The 22170-nt window shown below is 39.6% G+C and overlaps 1 protein-coding gene across 6 annotated transcripts in view; it reads left to right on the plus strand.

Annotated features, from left to right (window-relative positions):
- Positions 1-22170, plus strand: part of srgap2 (SLIT-ROBO Rho GTPase activating protein 2) — a 286112-nt gene that overhangs the window by 249439 nt on the left and 14503 nt on the right. For 5 of the 6 annotated variants that reach the window (XM_062978583.1, XM_062978584.1, XM_062978586.1 and 2 more), the window contains 8 exons: positions 756-816; positions 2447-2524; positions 5945-6079; positions 10367-10472; positions 13735-13959; positions 19106-19185; positions 20635-20815; positions 21134-21280. In XM_062978583.1, the coding sequence (XP_062834653.1) occupies positions 756-816; positions 2447-2524; positions 5945-6079; positions 10367-10472; positions 13735-13959; positions 19106-19185; positions 20635-20815; positions 21134-21280 (1013 nt within the window). Of the gene's footprint in view, positions 1-755; positions 817-2446; positions 2525-5944; positions 6080-7802; positions 10347-10366; positions 10473-13734; positions 13960-19105; positions 19186-20634; positions 20816-21133; positions 21281-22170 lie in introns of those variants that run through there. The other variant, XM_062978588.1, reaches the window with a different exon arrangement.

The raw sequence follows: 22170 nt of genomic DNA on the forward strand, positions 1-22170 counted from the left end.
TTCTCAGTTGGAGATTGGTCCAGTTATCTGTTTTTTCACTCCCACGTATTAATTATAAATAGCTTAATTGCCTTATATGCAAGCGTAATTGATGAATGGCTTAATGCAACAAGAATAGAATTAATGAAAAGTGGCAGCTTCTTCATGTCAGCTGAAACAAACCTTGACATACAAGTAACAAATTTAAATGTCCTGTATAACTGAACAATTTATTTTTAATAGGCTTGCAGTCAATTGTTTCTGTTTTGATATTATTTACTAATAATACTTGGATACTTTTTGTTTTATTTGGGAAGAAGCTTGTTGAGAAAAACACCTTCCTTTAGTTATGTATAGTCCCATATTAACAGTAGACATGTGTCAAAACCAAGCGTCTCCATTGAAATTGTATGGTAGCATTACATTTAAAGCAATTCTGCTCATAATCTTCCTTTACATTGCTTTTCATTGCAGGATATAACTGGCTGGAAATGGCTGTTGTGTGAGAATGAATACAATTTCATCTTTAGACTTAACCCAAATTTCTTGCTAATTTATGCATATCTAACAATTTAAATATAAATCTAATGAGAATTCATACTTTCTCAGTGCATTTATACACAGTAAACATATAAGCACACTGTAATCGGATGCAGCCCTCTGTTGTAGCTTGAAGTTCAAAAGAATATGGATTTCAGACCTGCTTAATGTTTTAAAGCTGCGAAAAAAAAGCATAACTATTCTTTTAATCATGATTTCCTCCCTTTGTTCCTCAGGATTCCAGCCAAGCAATTCCCTTGGTGGTTGAGAGCTGCATACGATTTATTAGCAGACATGGTAAGTTTGGAAACAAGTTAACAAAACAGTAGTACATACAGTGCATGGTCTTATGACATCGTGGAGAGGAATAAATGTAAGAGGGGAGGGGAGGGTGTGGGGATCTATATTGAAGTACAGAACATGTAACTTAGTCACAAAAACTAAATAGTAATCTATATTGATTTATAGAATGTCAAGGTTTGTACTGTAATGCATTGTTATATGTATGATTTTCAGAAACAAAACCATTTAAAAAACTATATATATGTATCACTAAAGGAAAATAAATGCATTTGTATGGTTAGTTGTACATTGTTGGTTCTCTCCAGCAAATCGATGAAAATGCATGTTTGACTTTTCCTGTTCACCACAATATAAACAGTTAAAATTTAGTTTGTATCTGAGTGGAAAACATTCTGCCGTGTAGATCCATGTCTGGATTCTGGGCCCCTCCGAACCTGAATTAATTCATTCCCCAGAATTAGTCTACTGCACCCAAGTGCCATGAAGATCATTGTCCTATCGCCAACATGGAAATAAAATTGAGCTACTAATCATAGAATTATAGAACGATAGAGTTGGAAGAGACCTTACGGGCCATCCAGTCCAACCCCCTGCCAAGAAGTAGGAAAATGATATTCAAAGCACCCCCAACAGATGGCCATCCAGCCTCTGCTTAAAAGCCTCCAAAGAAGGAGCGTCAACCACACTCCGAGGCAGCTCTCACAGCTCTCACAGTTAGGAAGTTCTTCCTAATGTTCAGGTGGAATCTCCTTTCCTGTAGTTTGAAGCCGTTGTTCCGCGTCCTAGTCTCCAGGGCAGCAGAAAACAATCTTGCTCCTTCCTCCCTCCTGTTTATTTTTTGTACATACAAGGGGTTAGACATTTTGTTCTTTGCCATATTCTGGAAAACAGCTTAAGTAGGTCCTGAATGGTTTTGAAATTCTGTAATGGGGGGAAAGTAAAATAAATAGACATCATGCTTGGCTTAAGAAAATGCACATTGTGATATGACAGAATCAAAATAAACAATTAGAGCACGTCTGTTTTGTGATTGCGTTCAGTATTACCCCTACAGCTTTCTTGTGGATTAGCATATAATACAGTATCCTAGTAATTTGGGCTTTAAGGACAGTTATATTTTAAATTCATTTAAGATGTTTTAATTTAGTATTTTTAAATGAGATTACTTGTGAAATATTTTAATAACATTTGAATTACAAATTGTTTTGAAGTGTTTGATTGTGGATTTTGTGTGTGCGTGAGGTTGTGTGTCGATTTTGTTTTAACCTGTGTTGTATGCTGCCTTGTGTCCCATGTATGAACTATATAAAATAAAATAATGAAATTAAATTGAGTTATGTTTACATGTATAGTTATTAGGTTTTTTTCATAAACATGTTTCTAATAGATTTTAATTTGAGATTAAGTATAATCATAGCATTGTTTGCCATTTTATTTATATAACACCGAAAGGTGAACAGAGAAGAGGTATTCATTTGCATTACAGCAATGAAAATTAATACTACAGTTGTACCACTAATGTGATTATGCCATGACAGATGCTTGTACAAACAGACTGTTGTAAAGATGCCATTTGTTTGATTATTTTGGATCCCATTGATTTCCCTTCCTCTTTTCTTTACAGGCCTGCAGCATGAAGGAATATTCAGGGTGTCAGGATCTCAAGTTGAAGTGAATGATATAAAAAACGCATTTGAGAGAGGTACATTTTGAAACTACTCTTATATCACATTCATGTTTAATACAGGCAGCCCCCAACTAGATAGGTTCTGTAGGTTTCTTCTTAAATTGAATTTGTTTGTAAGTCAGAATAGGTACATTTTTAAGTGTAACACCAATCTATCTATCTATTTATCTATCTATCTATCTACACACACACACACATATATATATAAGCTTTGAATGGCAGATTATTCAAAAAATATAACTTTAACGATTGCCACATTTGCAGTCGTAGCCCAAAAAATCACAGCTAAATTAGTAAAGTCCACAGCGAAGGCTAGAAATGGAAGTGGAGACAGTTTGGGATGATACAAATCAGACATTGTATTGTTATCATATCACTGCTACTATAATTTTAAAGAGCCCGTATATGGAATACATGTTAATGTTTATACTGGAAAGTGCTTATTGTACTTTTAAAGGTTATATATTATTTGATGTAATGGCCTATGGCTGGTACAATAAATAATTCATTCATTCGAATGGCAAAGCAAAGGGTGAAGACCCCTGTGGAGTTTGTTTTGCTGTCTGTACCCCTGTTCAGAAGATTTCCTCTTACTTTCTATCCCTGTGATGATTGGATTTTGAAAAATGTGACTTATGGAAACATGGATTGATGAGAAAGCTTCAGTGAAGACACATCTTTTCTCCATGATAACTCTTTCAGGAGTGAATTTCCCTTCCTAGGGGTAGATTTCTCCCACTTCCTGTTGTCTCACCCCGTTCATAACTATAAGTAATTTGTAAGTAGGATATTTGTAATTCAGAGAACATCTGTACTTAGTAGTTCACAAAACTTTAAAATTTAAGGCTTTCATACAGGCAGACTATCTCCACCCCACCCCCAATGAATAGTAACCTTTGACATCTAAAATCTCTTGGGATTGTGTTTCCTGTCACATTGCCATATACACTTCAAATGGGGCTGCACTCTTGCTATGTCAGATTTCTAGAAGTTGTAGATTTAAAAAACATTGAGGCATTACTAGTCAGGCCTTCCTAATTATTTCATTTCAATGTGTTGTCCAAGGCTTTTATGGCCGGGATCACAGGGTTGTTGTGTGTTTTCCAGGCTGTATGGCCATTTTCCAGAAGTATTATCTCCTGAAGTTTTGCCCACATCTATGGCAGGCATCCTCAGAGGTTGTGAGGTGTATGGAGAAATTAAGCAAGGAAGGTTTATGTATCTGTGGAAGTTCCTGGGTGGAGGGAAAGAACTCTAGTCTGTTGGAGGCCAGTGTGAATGTTGTAAGTAATCACCCTGATTAGCATTAAATGGCCTTCCCAGCATCACATCCTGGCCTGGGGGAATCCTTTGTTCAGAGTCGTTAGCTGCCCCTGATTGATTCATGTTTGGAATTCTTCTGCCTTCAGAATGCTACTCCTTATATACAGTTCTGATTTTGGAGGTTTTTTTTAATACTGGTAGCCAGATTTTGTTCATTTTCATGGTTTCCTCCTTTTTGTTGAAATTGCCCACATGCTTGTGGATTCCAATGGCTTTTCTGTGTAGTCTGACATGATAGTTGTTGGAGTGGTCGAGCATTTCTGTGTTCTCAAATAATATACTGTGTCTAGGTTGGTTCATCAAGTGCTCTGCTATAGCTGATTTCCCTGATTGAGTTAGTCTGCAGTGCCTTTCATGTTCTTTGACTCGTGTTTGAGCGCTGCATTTGGTAGTCCCTATGTAGACTTGTCCACAGCTGCATGGTATACGGTAGACTCCTGCAGAGGTAAGAGGATCCCTCTTATCCTTTGCTGAACGTAGAAAATCCAACAAATGCTACCATTTCTGTTCTAGTATGAACACCGAACTATGACAAATTCATGTTAAATGATGGTGTTTAGGATTGTAAAAAGAAAGTAGGAAGGGTTGACATAATTTTTGTGACTAATTGCTAGATGTGGATTCAACAGATGTGTCTTCTACCTTTATGGTCCTTCTTCTTGGAGAGAATCTCACTGCCATCCATTTCCATTCAATCATTTATTGCTAAAAAATATTTTAATCAACTATTTTTCTATGTTGTGAGTCAACTTCTGGGTTACTTCAAGGCTGTTTAAAAAGGTCTCTCCTGGATCTGAAACATCTGTTGACAGAATAGCATCTCCTATCCCAAGGGAACACAAGACAGTATTTTGATTTTTTTTTTCAGATTCAAAATGGGGTCAGAGAGTGTAGAGCAATGTTGCTACAAATGGTACAATTTGTAAGTTATTTCTTACATTTTATGTCAAGATGACACTGGCCAACACATATTGGGTTTCACAAATGTTAGACCTGTTTCTGGATCTGTTTGATCTACTAATTCCGAAAATGGCACCCGTTTTTCCCTATCAGCTCTAGTTTTGAAGATACAGAACATAGGCCATCTACTATTTGCCATCTGCTCACCTATGGAAAACCATGATAACCATATATAAGAAACTAAAGCTGATGCGGTCTATCCAATGCAATTTTCTGAATTGCCTTGGATAGCACCCCAAATAACCCCAGAAACAGGCCTAAAAACCAAGACACAAATTAAAAAACGGTTTTGTTGGGCTGTGTAATAGTTGAGCCTTGATTGTCAAGATTTGCAATGATTTTTGTTAAGGTTTTCCCATCATCATATCTGATATAGTTTCACAGGTTTTCTCTAGGATCTGTTTCTTCGGTGGTTACCTTTTTTGTATATTTTGTTATAGTCAAACACGTACTCTAGTAGACTAACAGACCAGAGGATTACCAGTCTATCATTACCTAAATGTCAGACTATGTGTGAGTGATAATTAATACTATCTTCACTTACTTATATCAATTCAACAGAAATACTGTAACCATAACTTCCAGGTTGGGGCTAATTGTATGAGAGCCCTATTCCTTTCTTTTCTAGAACCCCAACTAATATCAAGTGCATTATAGTGACTCAGGTGAGAAAGCATATACCTAGAATTAAGAAGGGGGATAATACTGAGAACATACTCAATCCAGGACTACCCAAACCAAGACTGCCAATACTTTCATGCAACGATTATGGCTTTGTTCCCATTCCCCCATAGACATTCTTTTTCCACAACCTGATTTAGTTATGGAAACTTTAATAGTTGTTAGATACTGCTATTGTTAGACTATTTGAAGTCAGAAACCCATGGCAATTTGGAGCAAATCACTCAGGATCACCAGAAGACTCATTTTCTGACTATCTGTGCTGTAGTTTTATTTGCTGAATTCCACTTCTTCTTGAGGGTATAAGAAAGCAAAAAACTTTTATACAATATCCACTTTGGCACACTTGAGCTTCCTCCTATGTTTTCCCTCTTTCTCTTTATATTATGAATAGAGGACTCCATACTTTGTTTTCTTAGTATGTAATATTTTCTGTTTGCTCTCTTTTTGTTCTTGTTTTGCTGTAACCAGGGGAGGATCCACTGGCTGGAGACCAAAATGACCATGATATGGACTCAATAGCTGGAGTTCTAAAGCTTTATTTTCGTGGGCTGGAACATCCTCTCTTCCCCAAGGAAATCTTTCATGACTTGATTGCATGTGTCAGTAAGTAGCAGAAAAGTCGATTGAAACAGTTGGCAGTGTGACTTGCAAAGAAATTTAATCAAAAATGAGGGTTCAACTTTACATGAGTTTTCCTTCTCTTCCTTCTACCTCTTGCAGCTACACACACACATACACACACAGTATCTGTTTTGAACATCTCCCAAGGCTGCAAAGCACAGTAGGCTTCAGAGAAACGACACACAGTTTGGCAGTGGTGTCAATTCCATTATGAGAAGGACATTATTTGTTCTAAGCCATTGTTAATATCATACTTTGATGGGAAAAATGGAAGAATGTTGCCCTAATCAGAAAATAATGTATTTTTATTGCACAAAGAAAAAGTATTTCTGGTTCAACTGTGTCAGGATAAAATGCCTTCTAAAATATGTTACAGGTTTTTCCACTTAAAAATAGGTTTTCTGTCCTCCTTATTCATGTCCCACATAATATATATGAGGCTTGTGCACGGATTTGTTATGTACATTTGCCTTCAGCTAGTTTGGTTGGTTTGGAAGCCCGTAATGGCATGGGCTCCACCACCACTTTTTTGCCAGCTGCAACAGAACAGAGGTTGTCAAAAACTGGCTGCTTTCAGTTACATGCGGAGTTCAGGGAGGGAGGCAGCTGCTAGAAGGAAAAGTTGAAGGGGGAAAAGGACCACCCCAGCACTTCCAAATCAAGAAAGAAGAGAGGACCTTTTAAAGGAAGCCCAGGGGAGGATACCTCCAGGTCGATCCCTCTTCCTTCCGTGGGAATTGGGAAGCCTCCTTAAAATGACTTGGAAAACTGCCTGCTGCAGGGAGGGAGCGTGCGCACCAATAACTCCTGTCTCCTCTAGAGTAGAAACAGCTTTAACAAAGCATTAAACCTAGTCTCCTCTACAGACAGAAGGGAAAGGATCGCAGAAAGAGTGGTATCTTAACTTTGATGCTTTTAATCCAGGTCTTAATAAAGATTATAAGGACAAACACGATGCCTAAAATGACGGGAAGGGGAGCTTGTGTGAAGTTCTTCGCATTGCCCACAATGGGCCGGGTAGAAAATGAATCTTTTGGCTTCCCGGATTGAAAACAGATTTCTGTCCTCCCAATTTTGGGAGGCCCCCAAAAAACGGATCAGGGCTCCCATCGAAATCCAGGACACCAACAAACGGATTGCAGTTTACCTGGATTGCACAAACCTAATATATAGTTAAGAAATAACATCTTACAAGTTGCAGCTTTTTATTATTAACCATCTCAAGAAAATCTTTCCTTTTCAACCCCAACACTGATAGGATTTAAGCTATTTACTATTAAAAAACATGGTCCATGGTCTCAGGATGGTCATTGTTTCCAGGATGTAAAGATCAGATAGTAAACAGAATCACTTCCTCACTGGCCTTGGCCCATTAGCAGTTCGTTTATCAATATCTGTGTGTGCATGTTTTTAAATGGTAAGATTCATTACAAATCCCTTATATACATGCATGAACAGTTCATCTGCCAATCCTCTCCGTTTGACAGATTAAAACAACTAATACTACATCAGAGAGATACCATGGTAAAGATACATGAATCAAAAAGAGGTTTTTATGTGAAAGCTTCTTCACAAAGCATTACATTTTTTTATTTTATTAAATTTAGTGTCTTTAGTGTCTTTAACTAAATTAGTAGGTGAATTTTTGTGCATGTGCTGTAATCCAACAACTGTGTCTTTCTGTCTGGCTACCTCCCTTAACCAGGAGAGATGTTCTTTATGACCACAAGAGATGTTCCATTTGATGAACATTGAAAATGACTTTCCTCAAAGTTAAGTTTGTAATTTACAAGGTTATCATTACAAGGGTGCTTTAAAAACAAGAAAGGAACATTGTAAGTTTGTTCTTGTGACTATGAGTTTAATGATAAACTCCTTAGTGCTGACTCATTCAAACAGTGAATTGCAAACAGTATATCCATTGTCCCAGTATATGAAGGTCCATGATGGAAGCAGACTTTGAAGTAGCATGTAGGAGAGCTTCTCTTAAAAGGATCTGTGTTTCATTCTTCCAAAAAACGGGCCTAGGCGGTTTAACTCTTATTATTAGATGAAAAGAACAGTCTGTTGCCAAATAATTCTGGACTTTTGAGGCCAAGGATTTGTGCTGCCCACTTTTTTCCCATTAGTTTTTTATAGACAGAGCACTTTACCTCATCTTTTAGTTATGTTAATCTATCAGTGGAATAATATGTTAGAGATCTCTCCTACACCACCCACCTTACTGAGCTAAGTGAAGGACTTTTCTGTTGAAGCTGCCTCAGCAGAGACCATTCTTGGATCTTCCATGCTGTCCAGATTCAGAGGATCAGATACTGGCTAAATAAACCACTACACAATTGTAACACCATGATTCCACTCTTATGACTGCATCCAACAGAAATCTGTGGCAAGGCAGGAAAGCTCTCTGGCAGAGGATTCTGAATAAGCATCTTAAATAGGCACATACCAGTATTTCATAGGATTCACTCGCAGCAGTTAAAGTAGAATCAATGTCCTATAATAGCAATCTTAAAGCAAATTTTCAATCAATCGATCTATCAGTCTATCCATGCATACACACTAGAGATGTATGCGGTATTTGTTGTATTTCGGGCCTAAGGGTACAGACTTTGAGCCTACGCACCCGGGCCTCGCAGGGCCTGGAGCCAATTGCCGAGTAAGGACCACTCCTCCTTACTCAGCAGTCGGCTGTAGGCCCTGTGAGGCCCGTGTGCTTTGGGCTTAAAGAAAACAGATCTTTCAGCCCAGAAGACAAAACAAAACAAATGTCTGACAAAAACGGAACAGGGCCCCACTAAAAACCGGAACACGAAACGGGACAAGGTAAGTCCCGAATGCACACCATTAATACACACACACACACACATGCAAAGACACATAAACACAATCAGTGAACTTCACCACAGAACAATCCCTAAAGCAGTAGCAGGAACCATGCAGTCCTCCAGATGTTTAGGCTGCATGTTTTAACAGCCAAATCCATTATTTTCAATTGTGAAGAATGCTGAGAATTGCAGTCCCACAAGACCTGGGGATCATATGGTTTAAAGGTAGTCTCACATCATTTGCTTCAAAGGACCTTTTGCAGAACAGATTGTGAATTTTCCCTCAGTCATATTCCAGGCAGTGTTCAACAACTGGTTGGCCTCTTCTCTTCTATGCACCTCTCCAGTCACTGCAGCTCCACTGACTACCAATCGGTTCCTGGGCTCCATTCAGAGTTCTGGTTATGACTTCTGAAGCCCTGCACAACTTGTTCCAGGTCTCCTGAACATTGAAGCATATCAGAGCTCTAGGATCTTCACCAGAATCCTCAGTCTTGATCCCAACATCTCATGGGTACCTCTAATAGAAAGGGCCTTCTTAGTGGCCACTCCTTGGCTAATGAACTCCATCCTTGTCCTTCCATCATCAGATAGAGACTTTAAAAAAAAATCTAATAGTCTTTCTGAGACCAATTGCTTTTTTTAGAAAGGACAATATGTTGGTGCTAAATTCGTAAATACAGTAATTGCTACATTTCGTTACCATGTATTGAACTGCTTTTTCTGTCGATTTGTTGTAAAACATGATGTTTTGGTGTTTAATTTGTAAAATCATAATGTAATGTAATGTTTAATAGGCTTTTCCTTAATCCCTTCTTATTATCCAACATTTTCACTTATCCAACGTTCTGCCAGCCCGTTAATGTTGGATAAGTGAGACTCTACTCATTTCTGTTTTTGGGTTATATATATATTACATTTGAATTTTAATGATCATTTTGTGTATATTTTTTATAAATGGGTAAACTTGTAAACTACCTTGAATCTCAAGTTTTGCTGGGGGGGGGGGGGGGAGGGAGATAGACAGACATTCACCCGTGTTTTACACTGTGGTTCAATCTCAGAATAGTTATGCAAGAAAATATTTGTCTTTCTATCTATTCCCCCCCCCCCTCTCTCTCTCTCTCTCACACACACACACACACAGACACACACACACACACAGAGTAAAGATTGCATGTGCTTCCAATTTTTATTACATGGCATATTGGCATGCTAGAAATGATAGTGAGGATACAGATGCATGTGATAAGAATAGATTGCAGCATATGTTTCATTTGACAACCCTAGATCAGTTTTTTTCCTTGAAGTGTGTAATCATGAAGCAGCACTTGGAACTGCATGAGATTCACATAGATACTGCAATAGAAATCATTTTGTAAGGTTTAAAAAGTAATATTTCCTGCTCTTTCCCCCCCCCCCCCCTCCTCCGTTCCTTTAGCAATGGACAATCTGCAAGAGAGAGCTCAGCACATCCGAAAAGTCCTTCTGGCTTTGCCTAAAACCACTTTGATTGTAATGAGATACCTCTTTGCATTCCTCAGTCAGTAAGTATTCCTTATAAGCAGAATTACAAAATTCTCCCAGTCTTTAGAATTCCCATTCCTCAGAGATTTCTTAGGGCATTGAGTGGAATTTTTGCTTCCACTCTTAATGATGTCTCATAAGTCAAAGGACTGGACTGGAAAACAGTGCATGTTTTATGAGATATTCTTGAGGCATTTCATTCAGTTTTGTGCTTAACCATTAACTAGCACCCTGCAAAGCCCAAACTGACAGGTTTGAGCTTTTATTCACACAAACCTGTGGGTTAAAAAGAGTGTGTTACTGTGGAAGACACTTATTAATTCTCAATGCACACAGTAATTCTGCCTACACATTATTAGGCAGATGTTCTGTGTAACAGGCAAATTGTGGAGGGAGGGAGTTTGATTGAGTACGCTTTGTATGAACAGGAGAGGCTGAATAATTGGTCCTAAAGACTGGTTTTGCTAGCTAGCCAAATTCATTTCCCATGCATAAATAAATAACTAATGTATCTACTGGAATTTAGCGTACGCTTTCTGTAAGACTTGTAGAGAGCGTAGGAGGTAAAAATGTAAAGCCTGTGATAAAATATCAAATTAAAATTCAGCCTTTATACAGAGATATCTTTCCTTGTTAAAAAAATCTTTTTTTTCTGGACATCAAAAGCCAGCTCACATGGAAAGTTCCTGAAATGCTTCCAAAGGAAGCTCTGATTCAAAAAAGCATTTGCAGGAAGAGAGCAGCATATATTTGGGGCAAATGTCTTCTCCTTTGCCCCTTCGTTGTGTTGCAGGTCAGATAACAATAATTGAATTGTACTTTTGACAGCTGCAGACAAAAGTTTCTATATGGTAATAGTAAAGTGGAGTTGGGGAGGCCCACCAACCATATTTATTTACAATACTTTTATCCTGCCTTTCTCAACCCAAAGGGGACTCAAGGCAGCTTCACAGTGTGGCAATAATTCAGTGCCATTTAAAAACAAGTACAGAAGTCATTTAAATAATAATAATAAACATTAGAATACAATTACAACATAATTAAAACCATTAACATTTAACTCTGACAGTAGAGTAAATCATGTGATCCAAGAGCGTGGTCCAGACCGTTCCATTGGTCATTTCCTTATCTTCATATCTATTACTACACCAAATTTCCAAAGGCTTGGTCAAAGAGCCTTGTTTTAACTTTCTTGTGGAAGATCAAAAGGGAGCGGGCTGATCTAATCTCCCAGCCGAGGGGCCACCACCGAAAAGGCCCTGTCTCTCGTCCCCGCCAATCGCGTCTGCGAAGAGGGCGGAACCGAGAGGAGGCCTCCCAAGACGATCTTAGACTCTGAGATGGTTGATAGAGGGAGACACATTCGGACAGGTAAACTGGGCCAGAACCATTTAGGGCTTTATGGGCTAAAGCCAGCACTTTGAATTGTGCTCGTTAGCAAACTGGCAGCCAGTGGAGCTGGCGCAACAGGGGGGTTCTGTGCTTCCTATACGCAGCTCCGGTGAGCAAGCTGGCTGCAGCCCATTGGACCAGTTGCAGCTTCCAAACAGTCTTCAAAGGCAACCCCATGTAGAGCGCGTTGCAATAATCTATTCGGGATGTAACCACAGCGTGGACTACCGTGGCCCAGTCAGATACGGGCGCTACTGGTACACAAGCTTTAATTGTGCAAAAGCTCCCCTGGCCACCGCCAAGACCTGGGGCTCCAGGCTGCGAACCTGCATCTTCAGGGGGAGTGTGACCCCATCCAACACAGGCTGTAACCCTATACCCTGTTCGGCCATGCGACTGACCAGGAGTACCTCTGTCTTGTCTGGATTCAATTTCAATTTGTTCGCCCTCATCCAGACCGTCACAGCAGCCAAGCACCGGTTCAGGACCTGAACAGCCTCCTTAGTGACAGGTGGGAAGGAGTGACAGAGTAGGACATCATCTGCATACAGGTGACACCATACCCTGAAACTCTGGATGATCTCTCCCAGCAGCTTCATGTAGATGTTAAACAACATGGGGGACAATATTGAACTCTGCAGGACCCCACAGAACAAAGGCTGTGGGGCCGAGCAGGTGTCCCCAAACACCTTCTGATAATAACCCTCGAGGAAGGACCGGAGCCACTGCAAAACAGTACTTCCAAGGCCCATTCCCACAAGGCGTCCCAGAAGGATACCATCGAAGTCTGCTGAGAGGTCCGGCAGAACCAGCAGGGACACACTCCCCGTGTTTAGTTCCCAGCGTAGATCATCCACTAAGGCGGCCAAGGCTGTTTTAGTTCTGTGTCCTGGCCTAAAGCCAGACTGTGCCGGATCCAAAAAGTCAGTGTCTTCCAGGAATGCCTGGAGCTGTGAGGCCACCACATGTTCCACGACCTTGCCCAAAAAGGGGAGATTGGAAACCGGCTGATAGTTCACCAGTTGAGTGGGGTCCAGTGATGGTTTTTTTCAACAGTGGTTTTATAAACAGTGGTTGTCTCATTTGAGACAATTTCACTGTGTCATGCTGACTAATGCTCTCAATGCTTATGACTGGCATTTTTTATTGAGTGTTGTCATGGGGTTTTACTGTTCTCACCACTTCTTGGGCAACTGAAGGAGAAAGAAAGCTTGGGTGTGGGGAAGGGTGCAAATAGGAAAAATCAGAAGGGTGAGCTGGTTGCCAGGTTTATTGCAGCCTGTGAACCATGTGGCACCATGGCTTAATCACACTTTCATCTCTTTTTGGCAGAGTATGAGGTGTTGCTGCTTGCAGCTGCTATCCAAGCAGGGTGCACAGGGCAAAATGCCAAAGAAATAAATCTTCGGCAACAACGTTTCATCAACATAAAGAATAAACTTTAAAAGAGAACTAGATGATGACTCTTCCCTCTCCCCATTTTACCATAAATCTTTATGTGTTAATTGTGGGGATGTTCAGAAAATGAAAAACATGCTGGCTGATTAATATAGAAATGAAAGTGTTAGCCAGCAGGAAAATGCTGTGCGTATGCATGCCAAAAATGCACAGAGCGCAAATTGTGTCAGAGACACCATCTTATGGAAGTAAAACTGGATTTAATGAAAGGTGTTATATTTTGGGATGCTCCCAGTTCCTGCACCAAATGCCATCAGTTCTTCATATGGTAGCCATGTTTTCCAGGTAACCTCAAGAAATTCTTGTTATATTAGATCAAGTTTTAAAAGCTGAACAGATGGGTCTAATTTTGCTTCCTTTTGTTCATTCACTGCACTGGTAGTTATTAGTGTTCTTGCTCATAGTCACCTTTTTCCTCCCATTCTTCTGCAGTTTATCTCAGTTCAGTGAGGAAAACATGATGGACCCCTACAATTTAGCCATCTGCTTTGGACCTACACTGATGTCAGTGCCTGAAGGTCACGATCAGGTCTCCTGCCAGGCTCATGTCAATGAGCTCATCAAAACGATAATCATACAACATGAAAATGTCTTCCCAGGACCAAGAGAACTGGAGGGCCCTGTGTACATCAGGGGTGGAAGCACTGAGGATTACTGGTACGGTAGGCAGTAACGGGAAACAACTGAAAGAAGGGGACATAGTGCAAGATTGTAGTCTGATGTGTAAATGGCATACTTCAGCATTGCTATCATTTATCAGTTGTAAAACCTAATCCCAAAATGTAATAATGTTTCTGAGGTGCATATGGTGCCAAGACAAAATGACCATAGTTCAGAATCCTGAAGACAATAGATACTCCCATCCTATACAAGCCCTGTGTTTTCATGACTGACTGTGATTCATTATACCAAAGGAAACTAATCCAGTCAAAGTTGTCCGTGAAACGGCATATAAAGATATTATGGTAATTACTTTAATCTGCTGGTGAAAGCTTCACAGCAGACATTGCTCAAATTCATCACTGACATTCTTCTCATTTCTCTGCATGTCTTGAGCCGACTTTAACTTCAGAGACAAGGTCGATAGCAGCTGAACCTAGAAAGCTGCAGTGTGGTTTCATTTTCAGAGCAGCAGCTACAAGGGGAAAAACCTGAAACCTTCCTTTCCCTCCAGCTCAGCACACGGGGCCTGTCTGTGCATTCAGTCTGAAGCCAACATCTGGAAACAATTCAGCGGCCTCAGTTCCTGTCGTGGGGTGCAATTGGGGGGGGGGGGGAGGAACAGGCAGCAGTTTTAGTGAGAAAAGGGAATGTGGATCCAATGTTTGTCGTAAGAAACAATCCCAGAATGGCATCTATGGGTGGATCATCAAAAATGGTTGGTGCATCATCAAAAGTATCCTCTGAACTCCTACACCAGTTATTGACATTGAACCTCAGGCTGTAAATTATTTTCGTATATTCCAAAAAAGTGAAACTCCACATGACAAAAGATGCTTCAGCAGGTTAAAAATGATCACAACAGTATAAAAGAAATAGGCTTCTGTTAGTGCCTTTATTTAGTAGAAGCAAAACATCAGTAGTGTTTTCAGCAGGGAAGGGGGTCTAGAAAACGAGTTTCTTGCTGCTTCAGCTGCTGGAGTTTTAAGGAAGCTTCTAAGCTAATGGAAGATAATGGAAGAAACTTGCCATGGACAGTAGGCTCTGAAGTGCCTGAAAATATTTGGTGATGATAAAGATTCTGTATTATAAAAGACTCTGGGAACAAAGACCAACTATAGTCACGGACAGCTAAAACACTTCTTCTTTTACTGGAGTCAGACTTAAATAATGCCTTGCCCAGAAATACTAAGTACTGTGTAATAGGTCTTGTAGTTGTAACTCTCTTTCTGGAATACGATGTGTATATTTTTTCTTTTGTTTTATAAAAATAAACATTATGCATAGTAGTATAAGTTTTCTGTGGCTTTGCAAGCAAACACTTCGTAAAAGACATTTTCAGAAACAAGTTGGCTCCATTTTCCCCATTGGCTAAAACCAGATTTATGTTCTACTCCATAACTTTGTCACATGTTAGCCATGAAACAATTTCCACTGGATAAGTTTTTGCCATTGTGTCATTGCTTTTAAAAACTAGTAGTCTTCAAGATGGAAGGAGATTGCAGATTTCCCCATTTGGGATATCCCCGTTTGACATGTTTATCTCCACATGTGTCAAGGAGGAGAGTTTAGATGTCTGGGCCTTGCTACTAATCTTTTTCACTGGTTGGAGGAAGAGTATGGTGTCCAGACACATCCCCATTAAGTAACCAAAACGACCATGTCAAGTCCACCTGTTTCTATTGCACATGTGTATTTGGTTCTCGCAACAGATGTTCCTCATCCTTTCAACTGTGACTGTCAATTTTTCACATTGTTTTTATTTTCTACACTTCAATTTCTGTCATTTTGGTATCACACAGCTGGCTTTCTGTGACTTTCCATTCATTTGTGTTATGAATCTTTGTGAACTTCTACATGGTTTAACATGTGTATGATAACACTAGTGTTGATGTTGAAAGACTTCTGAAAAAGAGTTGGAGCACTGTGAATGAGTGTTATAGTACCCACAAGGGCAGGATACAAGCAGTTACCCAGTACATCATGAGGATGAGTTGAAAAAACAGGGTGGGTGAGGAATCATCATACTTTTATTTTTTAATCTATTTTTGTCATATTAGATGAAACACCAACTTAATTCAGGCAAAGTGTCGTCACCAGTGATGCATCATAATAATTACAGATTAAGCAAATGGCAGATCCTTGACCTCAAGAGTTTTGCATATGACAAAAGGATCATCTATTGGTTATGCTAATTTGCATCTTAGAAAATGTAACAACATTGCTATTTTTGTGCCAACCTCCTCACTGTTTCTTTACAACATCCAAGTGGCCACATATCTTAGAGCCTGGAGAAAGTAAAAGAATTCTGATTAAGCAAAGCTGATAATGAAGCACAAATGACATATACACATTTCTTTTCTACTATACTTCACTACACTGTGCTTATGGGCTACATTAGACCAAGCTCTTTTTGCAGATTTGGCTTTCAAATTGAAACTTTTTATTTTGCTTTGAAAATATAGAAAGACTGCCTAACACTCATTATGTTACAGATTCTGCAAAAGACTTAAATGTTGCAGATTTATGTGATAACAGGCTCAGTTTTGTTCAACGTTACACAAAGCACAAACATAACTGCTAAAATGGCCACCAAATCATCCTACAGTATGTGACATTTCGATGTCACCTACTGTATGTTTTTTGTTTAGTCTCTTTGATAGGCCTCACTTAACACAATGCTTTAATTGATGCTGGTCCCACCCTATCAACAAAAAAGTGTATTATTGAGACCTCTGAAATGTCTCAGTTGACATACCTTCTTCCGTTGCTCTTCTGTCATAGCAAAATGCAAGGCTCCATCCATCACTACAAAGGTAGTGATCCCAGACAGAAGGACATAAAAGAGCAAGGTATTTTCTTCCTACCTCACCGTATGGACATTCACCATGCTTAACTCTTAGGCACGGAAGATGTTTGTGTGAAGGAACATGAATTCAGATCTTTTCCCTATTCTTAAGAGGAGAGGAAGATACCTGGTTCAGAATATTGAAGACGCAAACAGTGTGGGTGGATGAGTGTAGAAGAGGCATTACCAAAAGGATAATAGGGCTGTGTCATCTTAGTATGAAAGTATGCTGAGAACAGTATATCAGATCAAATCCATAGCTATCATTTTATGTAAGTGCGTGTGCTTTCAAGTCATCTGTCAACTAATGTTGACCCTACAAATGTGGCAAGATGCAGTTCATGAAGATGTCACTAAGCATGATAAATTCAGCACCAACCACAGTTTCACGGTATGTTTGTGTGTGTTTTCAAGTCACCTGATGACTTATGGTTGACCCATAGGATTTTCTTAAGCAAGAAATACTCAGAAGCAGTTTAGCCATTTCCTTCCCCTGAAATACAGACTAGAGTATTCAATCTTCCATCCAAGTACTAACGAGGGCTGACTCTGCTTCACTTCCAAGGTCAGATAGAATCTGGTGCCTTTAGGATATTAACACCCTTAAGTTATAAGATAAGTAGCATATATATTTCTGAGTGTTTCTAGATCTACTTAGTGAACATACCTATTTAAGAAAGTGAAATTATGCACCAGGGAGGAGAGATTTGGAACAGGAAGTAGCTTAGCTGTGTAGTTTTGGCAGGAGGTACTGAAGTTTGAACCTGTAAACCGCTCCGAGCCAAACTGGGAGTAGCGGTATACAAGTCTAATAAATAAATAAATGAAAATATAAATTGGAACCATTTAATTGACTGTACATGTCAGATTACTTTGGCCCAACCCTTCATGGTACATACAAAAGGTAAACTGCTTGTGGGTACAAAACAGTGGTAAATAGAAATAATTATTATGTTGGGCTATTTTTACCTATCATGCAGTTTATAATTGTGGCTTCCATCCTATGGGTGCAACGTGTTGGTCTCCAGTTCCCAGGATCCTTCAACATTAGCCATGCTAGTTAAAGCCAAAGTCCAGTAGCATTTAGGGATCCCGTGCTGGGAACACCTGGTTTATAGCGTGTATTTTAGATGGATCCTACTCATAGCTTCAGTTTTTGCAAACTGGCGCAGGCTGGTAAGCAGCTGCTGCAATAAATCACTCTGACCATGAGGCCATGAGTTCGAGGCCAGCCCGTGGCGGGGTGAGCACCCGTCAATTAAAAATAAAATATAGCCCCTGCTCGTTGCTGACCTAGCAACCCGAAAGATAGTTGCATCTATCAAGTAGGAAATAAGGTACCACTTATAAAAGTGGGGAGGCAAGTTTAACTAATTTACAACATTGGAATGAGGAAGTGCCGTCAGAGTGGATGATGAAGCAGCTGCTCCCCCCTGTGGCCAAAATCGAACATCCCCTCGGGAGAAGGTTAAATTGCCTCTGCATCTGTCTGTCTGTCTGTCTCTGTTGGATGTGTTTATGGGCATTGAATGTTTGCTCTATATGTATATAATGTGATCCGCCCTGAGTCCCCTTCGGGATGAGAAGGGCAGAATATAAATACTGTAAATAAATAAATAAATACATCTTTTGTTGAAACAACTATAGTGTCCCTGTACAGAAGACATGCTTGAAATCACTGTTCCAAACTCAGACAAAATGCAACTCTTGACCTCTATTTTAACTCTTTATAGCACAAGCAAAACATTTGGAAAGAAACATTATTATTATGTTTATGTTTATTATGTTTATTCGTACCCACTTTCCCTCTCCACAAAGAAGACTAAAAGTGGTCATAGCTTAGGAGCAGAACAGATGCAAAAGATCCTGTTCTCAGTTTAGCATATCGAGTTGAAAAAATCAATAGGTTTTTGGAGACTGTATCGAACTATTGACAGATAGAATAGAATAAGCTGGACTAGACAGATCGGTGGTCTGGCTAGATATAAGGCCTTTTCATCTGGTTATCAGTGGGAGGACTGCTTTTCCTTTTCCTTCTTGATCATCCAGACCTGGGAAAGGACAACCCCATATTGCCCATCTTCCAGCTCACTGCAGATGTCTTGTTTCTAGAATTCTTGCGGAATGTATCCCTCTTCATAGAGGTTCATTAAAGGAGCATTTTGTATTTATGTCTATCAAGTATTGCTTTCCCCAGTCTACTGACCATATCTAGTGTAACTGGGATAGATGAAGTGTCAGATTCTAATCCATAAATGTATATAATCTTCCCTACATTTCTACTTCTTTTTACAGTGAAAGCCCTCATGGGGAGACGACCTCCACAGAAGATACAGCTCAGGACATGGTCACTGAACACCATACAAGTGATGATGGTAAGCCATACGTAATGAGAGTTCAAGAGGGACAATAATTGCCATATTTTTGGAGCTTTTCCTAGTTCATTAATTAATGGGCAAAGACTGAACTAACTGTTCTCATGTTCAGGAAATAAAGAACTGGTAGCTCCAGCTGCTTTTTGAATGCTAGTCCTGTACAGCTGGCTAAGTGGATGCAACAGTCTTCACTAAGAATGAAGGCTGAGTTCCAAAAGGGAGCACTGGAACCTCAGGTGTCCTTCTGGTTTGAGTGCAATAAATAATTACTAAATGAAATAAAAAGTTCCCTTGCTGGTGATGAAATGCAGAAAAAAAGGCACTTTTAGAAAGAAATCTCTCAACTGATGTCAGAAACTATAAAGGTCAGAGGAAAACAGCAAGTCAGATTATCCAAGGAATATGAATTGGGAAAGGCCCACCTGTGCTAAAAACATAAGTAATGATTAGTCAGCTTAGTAAGCACTTAATCTGAGCTGATTATTTCAGTTTTGCAAACCTGGGCAGATCTGGAAAAGCTGTGTTTAAAGTTTTACTACAGAAGTGTTCCTTTTATGATCTTCAGCCCATCTCAGAGCTTTGCATGTTCAAGAGATAGTTTGATATCTTTATATGAAGGGCTTCTAAGACCTGTGTATCAGATTATTGTGTTGAAATTTCTTTGCTTTCATCCTGTACTTCCTGAGGCAAAATGCCCAGATCAACAATAACTTTGTCCTAGGAAAACTTTTTCCTCAAGCATATTCCTTTTCAGGGAGGGATTTAAATTGCCAATTGGCTCATTCTGTTAGACTTTTACCTGGTGATCCAGCCAGCTGAGGAGAGAAAACCTACAAATGGGTTAGAAAGATTATGCTTAGAAATAAGGGTATTCCTTGAAATCAAGCAAAGTTATTATAGATAAAAAGTAAAAGTATTAAAGATTGATAAAGGAGTTTTTCTTGGAGAAGTTATGATAGATGGTAAGGTACTATGGAGAGGGATAATAAATCACTAACAGCAGGACCTATCATACTTGCCTGGCAGTTCAGAGCCATGGAATGGAGTGCAAAGAGATTATGATAAAACCTAGAGAAAACATATGTGTGTCAAAGCTACTAGGGTTTGTGAAGCAATGGCTTTTAATCTTTCAGATGCTTGACACAGAATGGGCAAATTATTCCCTATGTTGTCAGCCTAAAAATCACTGGTCAGTAAATGTTTTACTGCAACCACCTACCTAGAACTTCTGCAGACCTGCTGATTTTTTCTTCAACAACTAGGTATATAGCAGTTGAACAGAGGAAGTGATTAAATGTCCATCTGATGTCTGTATTCTAAAATGCATCCAATTCCCATTACCTCCAATAAGTCCGCTAGATGAGATTGATTTTGTTGGTCATTGTATTAAAACTTTGCAAACCTCTTGTAAGCAGGTGTTTTCATTAAATTTTGCTTCTTTTTTTGTAGAATGTGAACCCATTGAAGCAATAGCCAAATTTGACTACTCTGGCCGAACAGCACGTGAACTGTCTTTTAAAAAGGGGGCTTCCCTCCTACTTTATCACCGGGCCTCTGATGACTGGTGGGAGGGCCGTCACAATGGAATTGATGGTCTGATCCCACATCAGTACATCGTCGTCCAGGACACGTATGTTACCTCTTAAGCGCATTGGTCACACAATTTGGTACCATGGGATTCAGTTTAACATTAATTTTGAATAAAGAGATGCTTTGAAATATCTGTCATATCTTAAAGTATTCACTTTCTACCATCCCATTAGTCTAAATTAGTTCGGTGGTTAAAATATGGAAAAAATGCTCCCACAACCCATGGATTGTGCTTCCCCCCTTTTTTTAATGGAAGCAAAATTATGATGGTAAAATTTGAGCGATATTTGCAATTTACAGTAGTAAACCTTGAGGATGTTAACATAGGGCTTGTGTTGTGACTTCTTATTTCTCTTAGCGAGGATGGCATATTAGAAAGATCAAGCCCAAAATCTGAAGTGGAAGTCAATTCTGAACCACCTGAAGAAAAAGTGACAGCAAGAGCTGGTTCCAGCTGCCCAAGTGGTAGCCATGTTGCAGATATTTATCTTGCAAATATCAATAAGTAAGTGCCAATATTAAGTAAACAATCTTTGTGAAGTCTATATCATGTCAGTACTTCTTGATCAGCCTGATCAATTTTGCACTTGGTTTACTTGTATATTATGACATCTATTTTGAATACCTGAGAATGCACCACCTGTGGATGTTGAAAGAAAAGTCCTAAGCTACACTACACATGTCATAGACAGAACGCCACCAAATAGGGTACAACACAGTTTATTAAAGTTACAGAACTGAGAAATGCCCGTAGAAAACAAAAGACTAGGCAAACACTTGTCTTTGGTGTGAAAAGTAACAAAAAACAGCTCTGTTTGAATAAAAACGGTTCCAAAGAATTAACCGGATTAAACAGGAATTTAATCCGGGTTAAAGCAAGAGTGCTTACTTCAGCTTAACAATTTAAACAAACAAAAGGTGGAAGCAGAGGTCAAAATAAACACAAAAGCTGGCAGCAGATTCCTCTCTGCTACTCAAAAGCTACAGATGAGTAACTCAGGCTGTTTACTCCTCCGTGCAACGAGCGAAATCCGGGTCCAGGCACATCAATCAGGGTAACGACGGTCAGCATGGGTCTCAATCCGGTCCAAGGTCGAAAGCCAAGTGCAGACATCCACAGGTTCCACCGATAGCCACAGAAGGGATAGTCCAGGGTCGTAGTCAGTCAGTCAGTCCAGCGTCAATCCAGAGTAGGTAATTAATGTCCGTCAAAAAGACGACGGAGGTCCAAGCTATCAAGATTAAACACAAGTTGCACAGAAAAACCCCACACAGTTCCTCCCGCCGTCTATGCCCAGTGTCCTTGGTAACTTACGTATCCAGCAACGAATCACACCCGTCTTCAGGAAGTTCCCCAACAAGAGCCCAAGCGTTCGTCCAGATTACCTTGCCCAA

The sequence above is a fragment of the Anolis carolinensis genome, chromosome 4, assembly GCF_035594765.1.
Source record: "Anolis carolinensis isolate JA03-04 chromosome 4, rAnoCar3.1.pri, whole genome shotgun sequence".
NCBI lineage: Eukaryota > Metazoa > Chordata > Lepidosauria > Squamata > Dactyloidae > Anolis > Anolis carolinensis.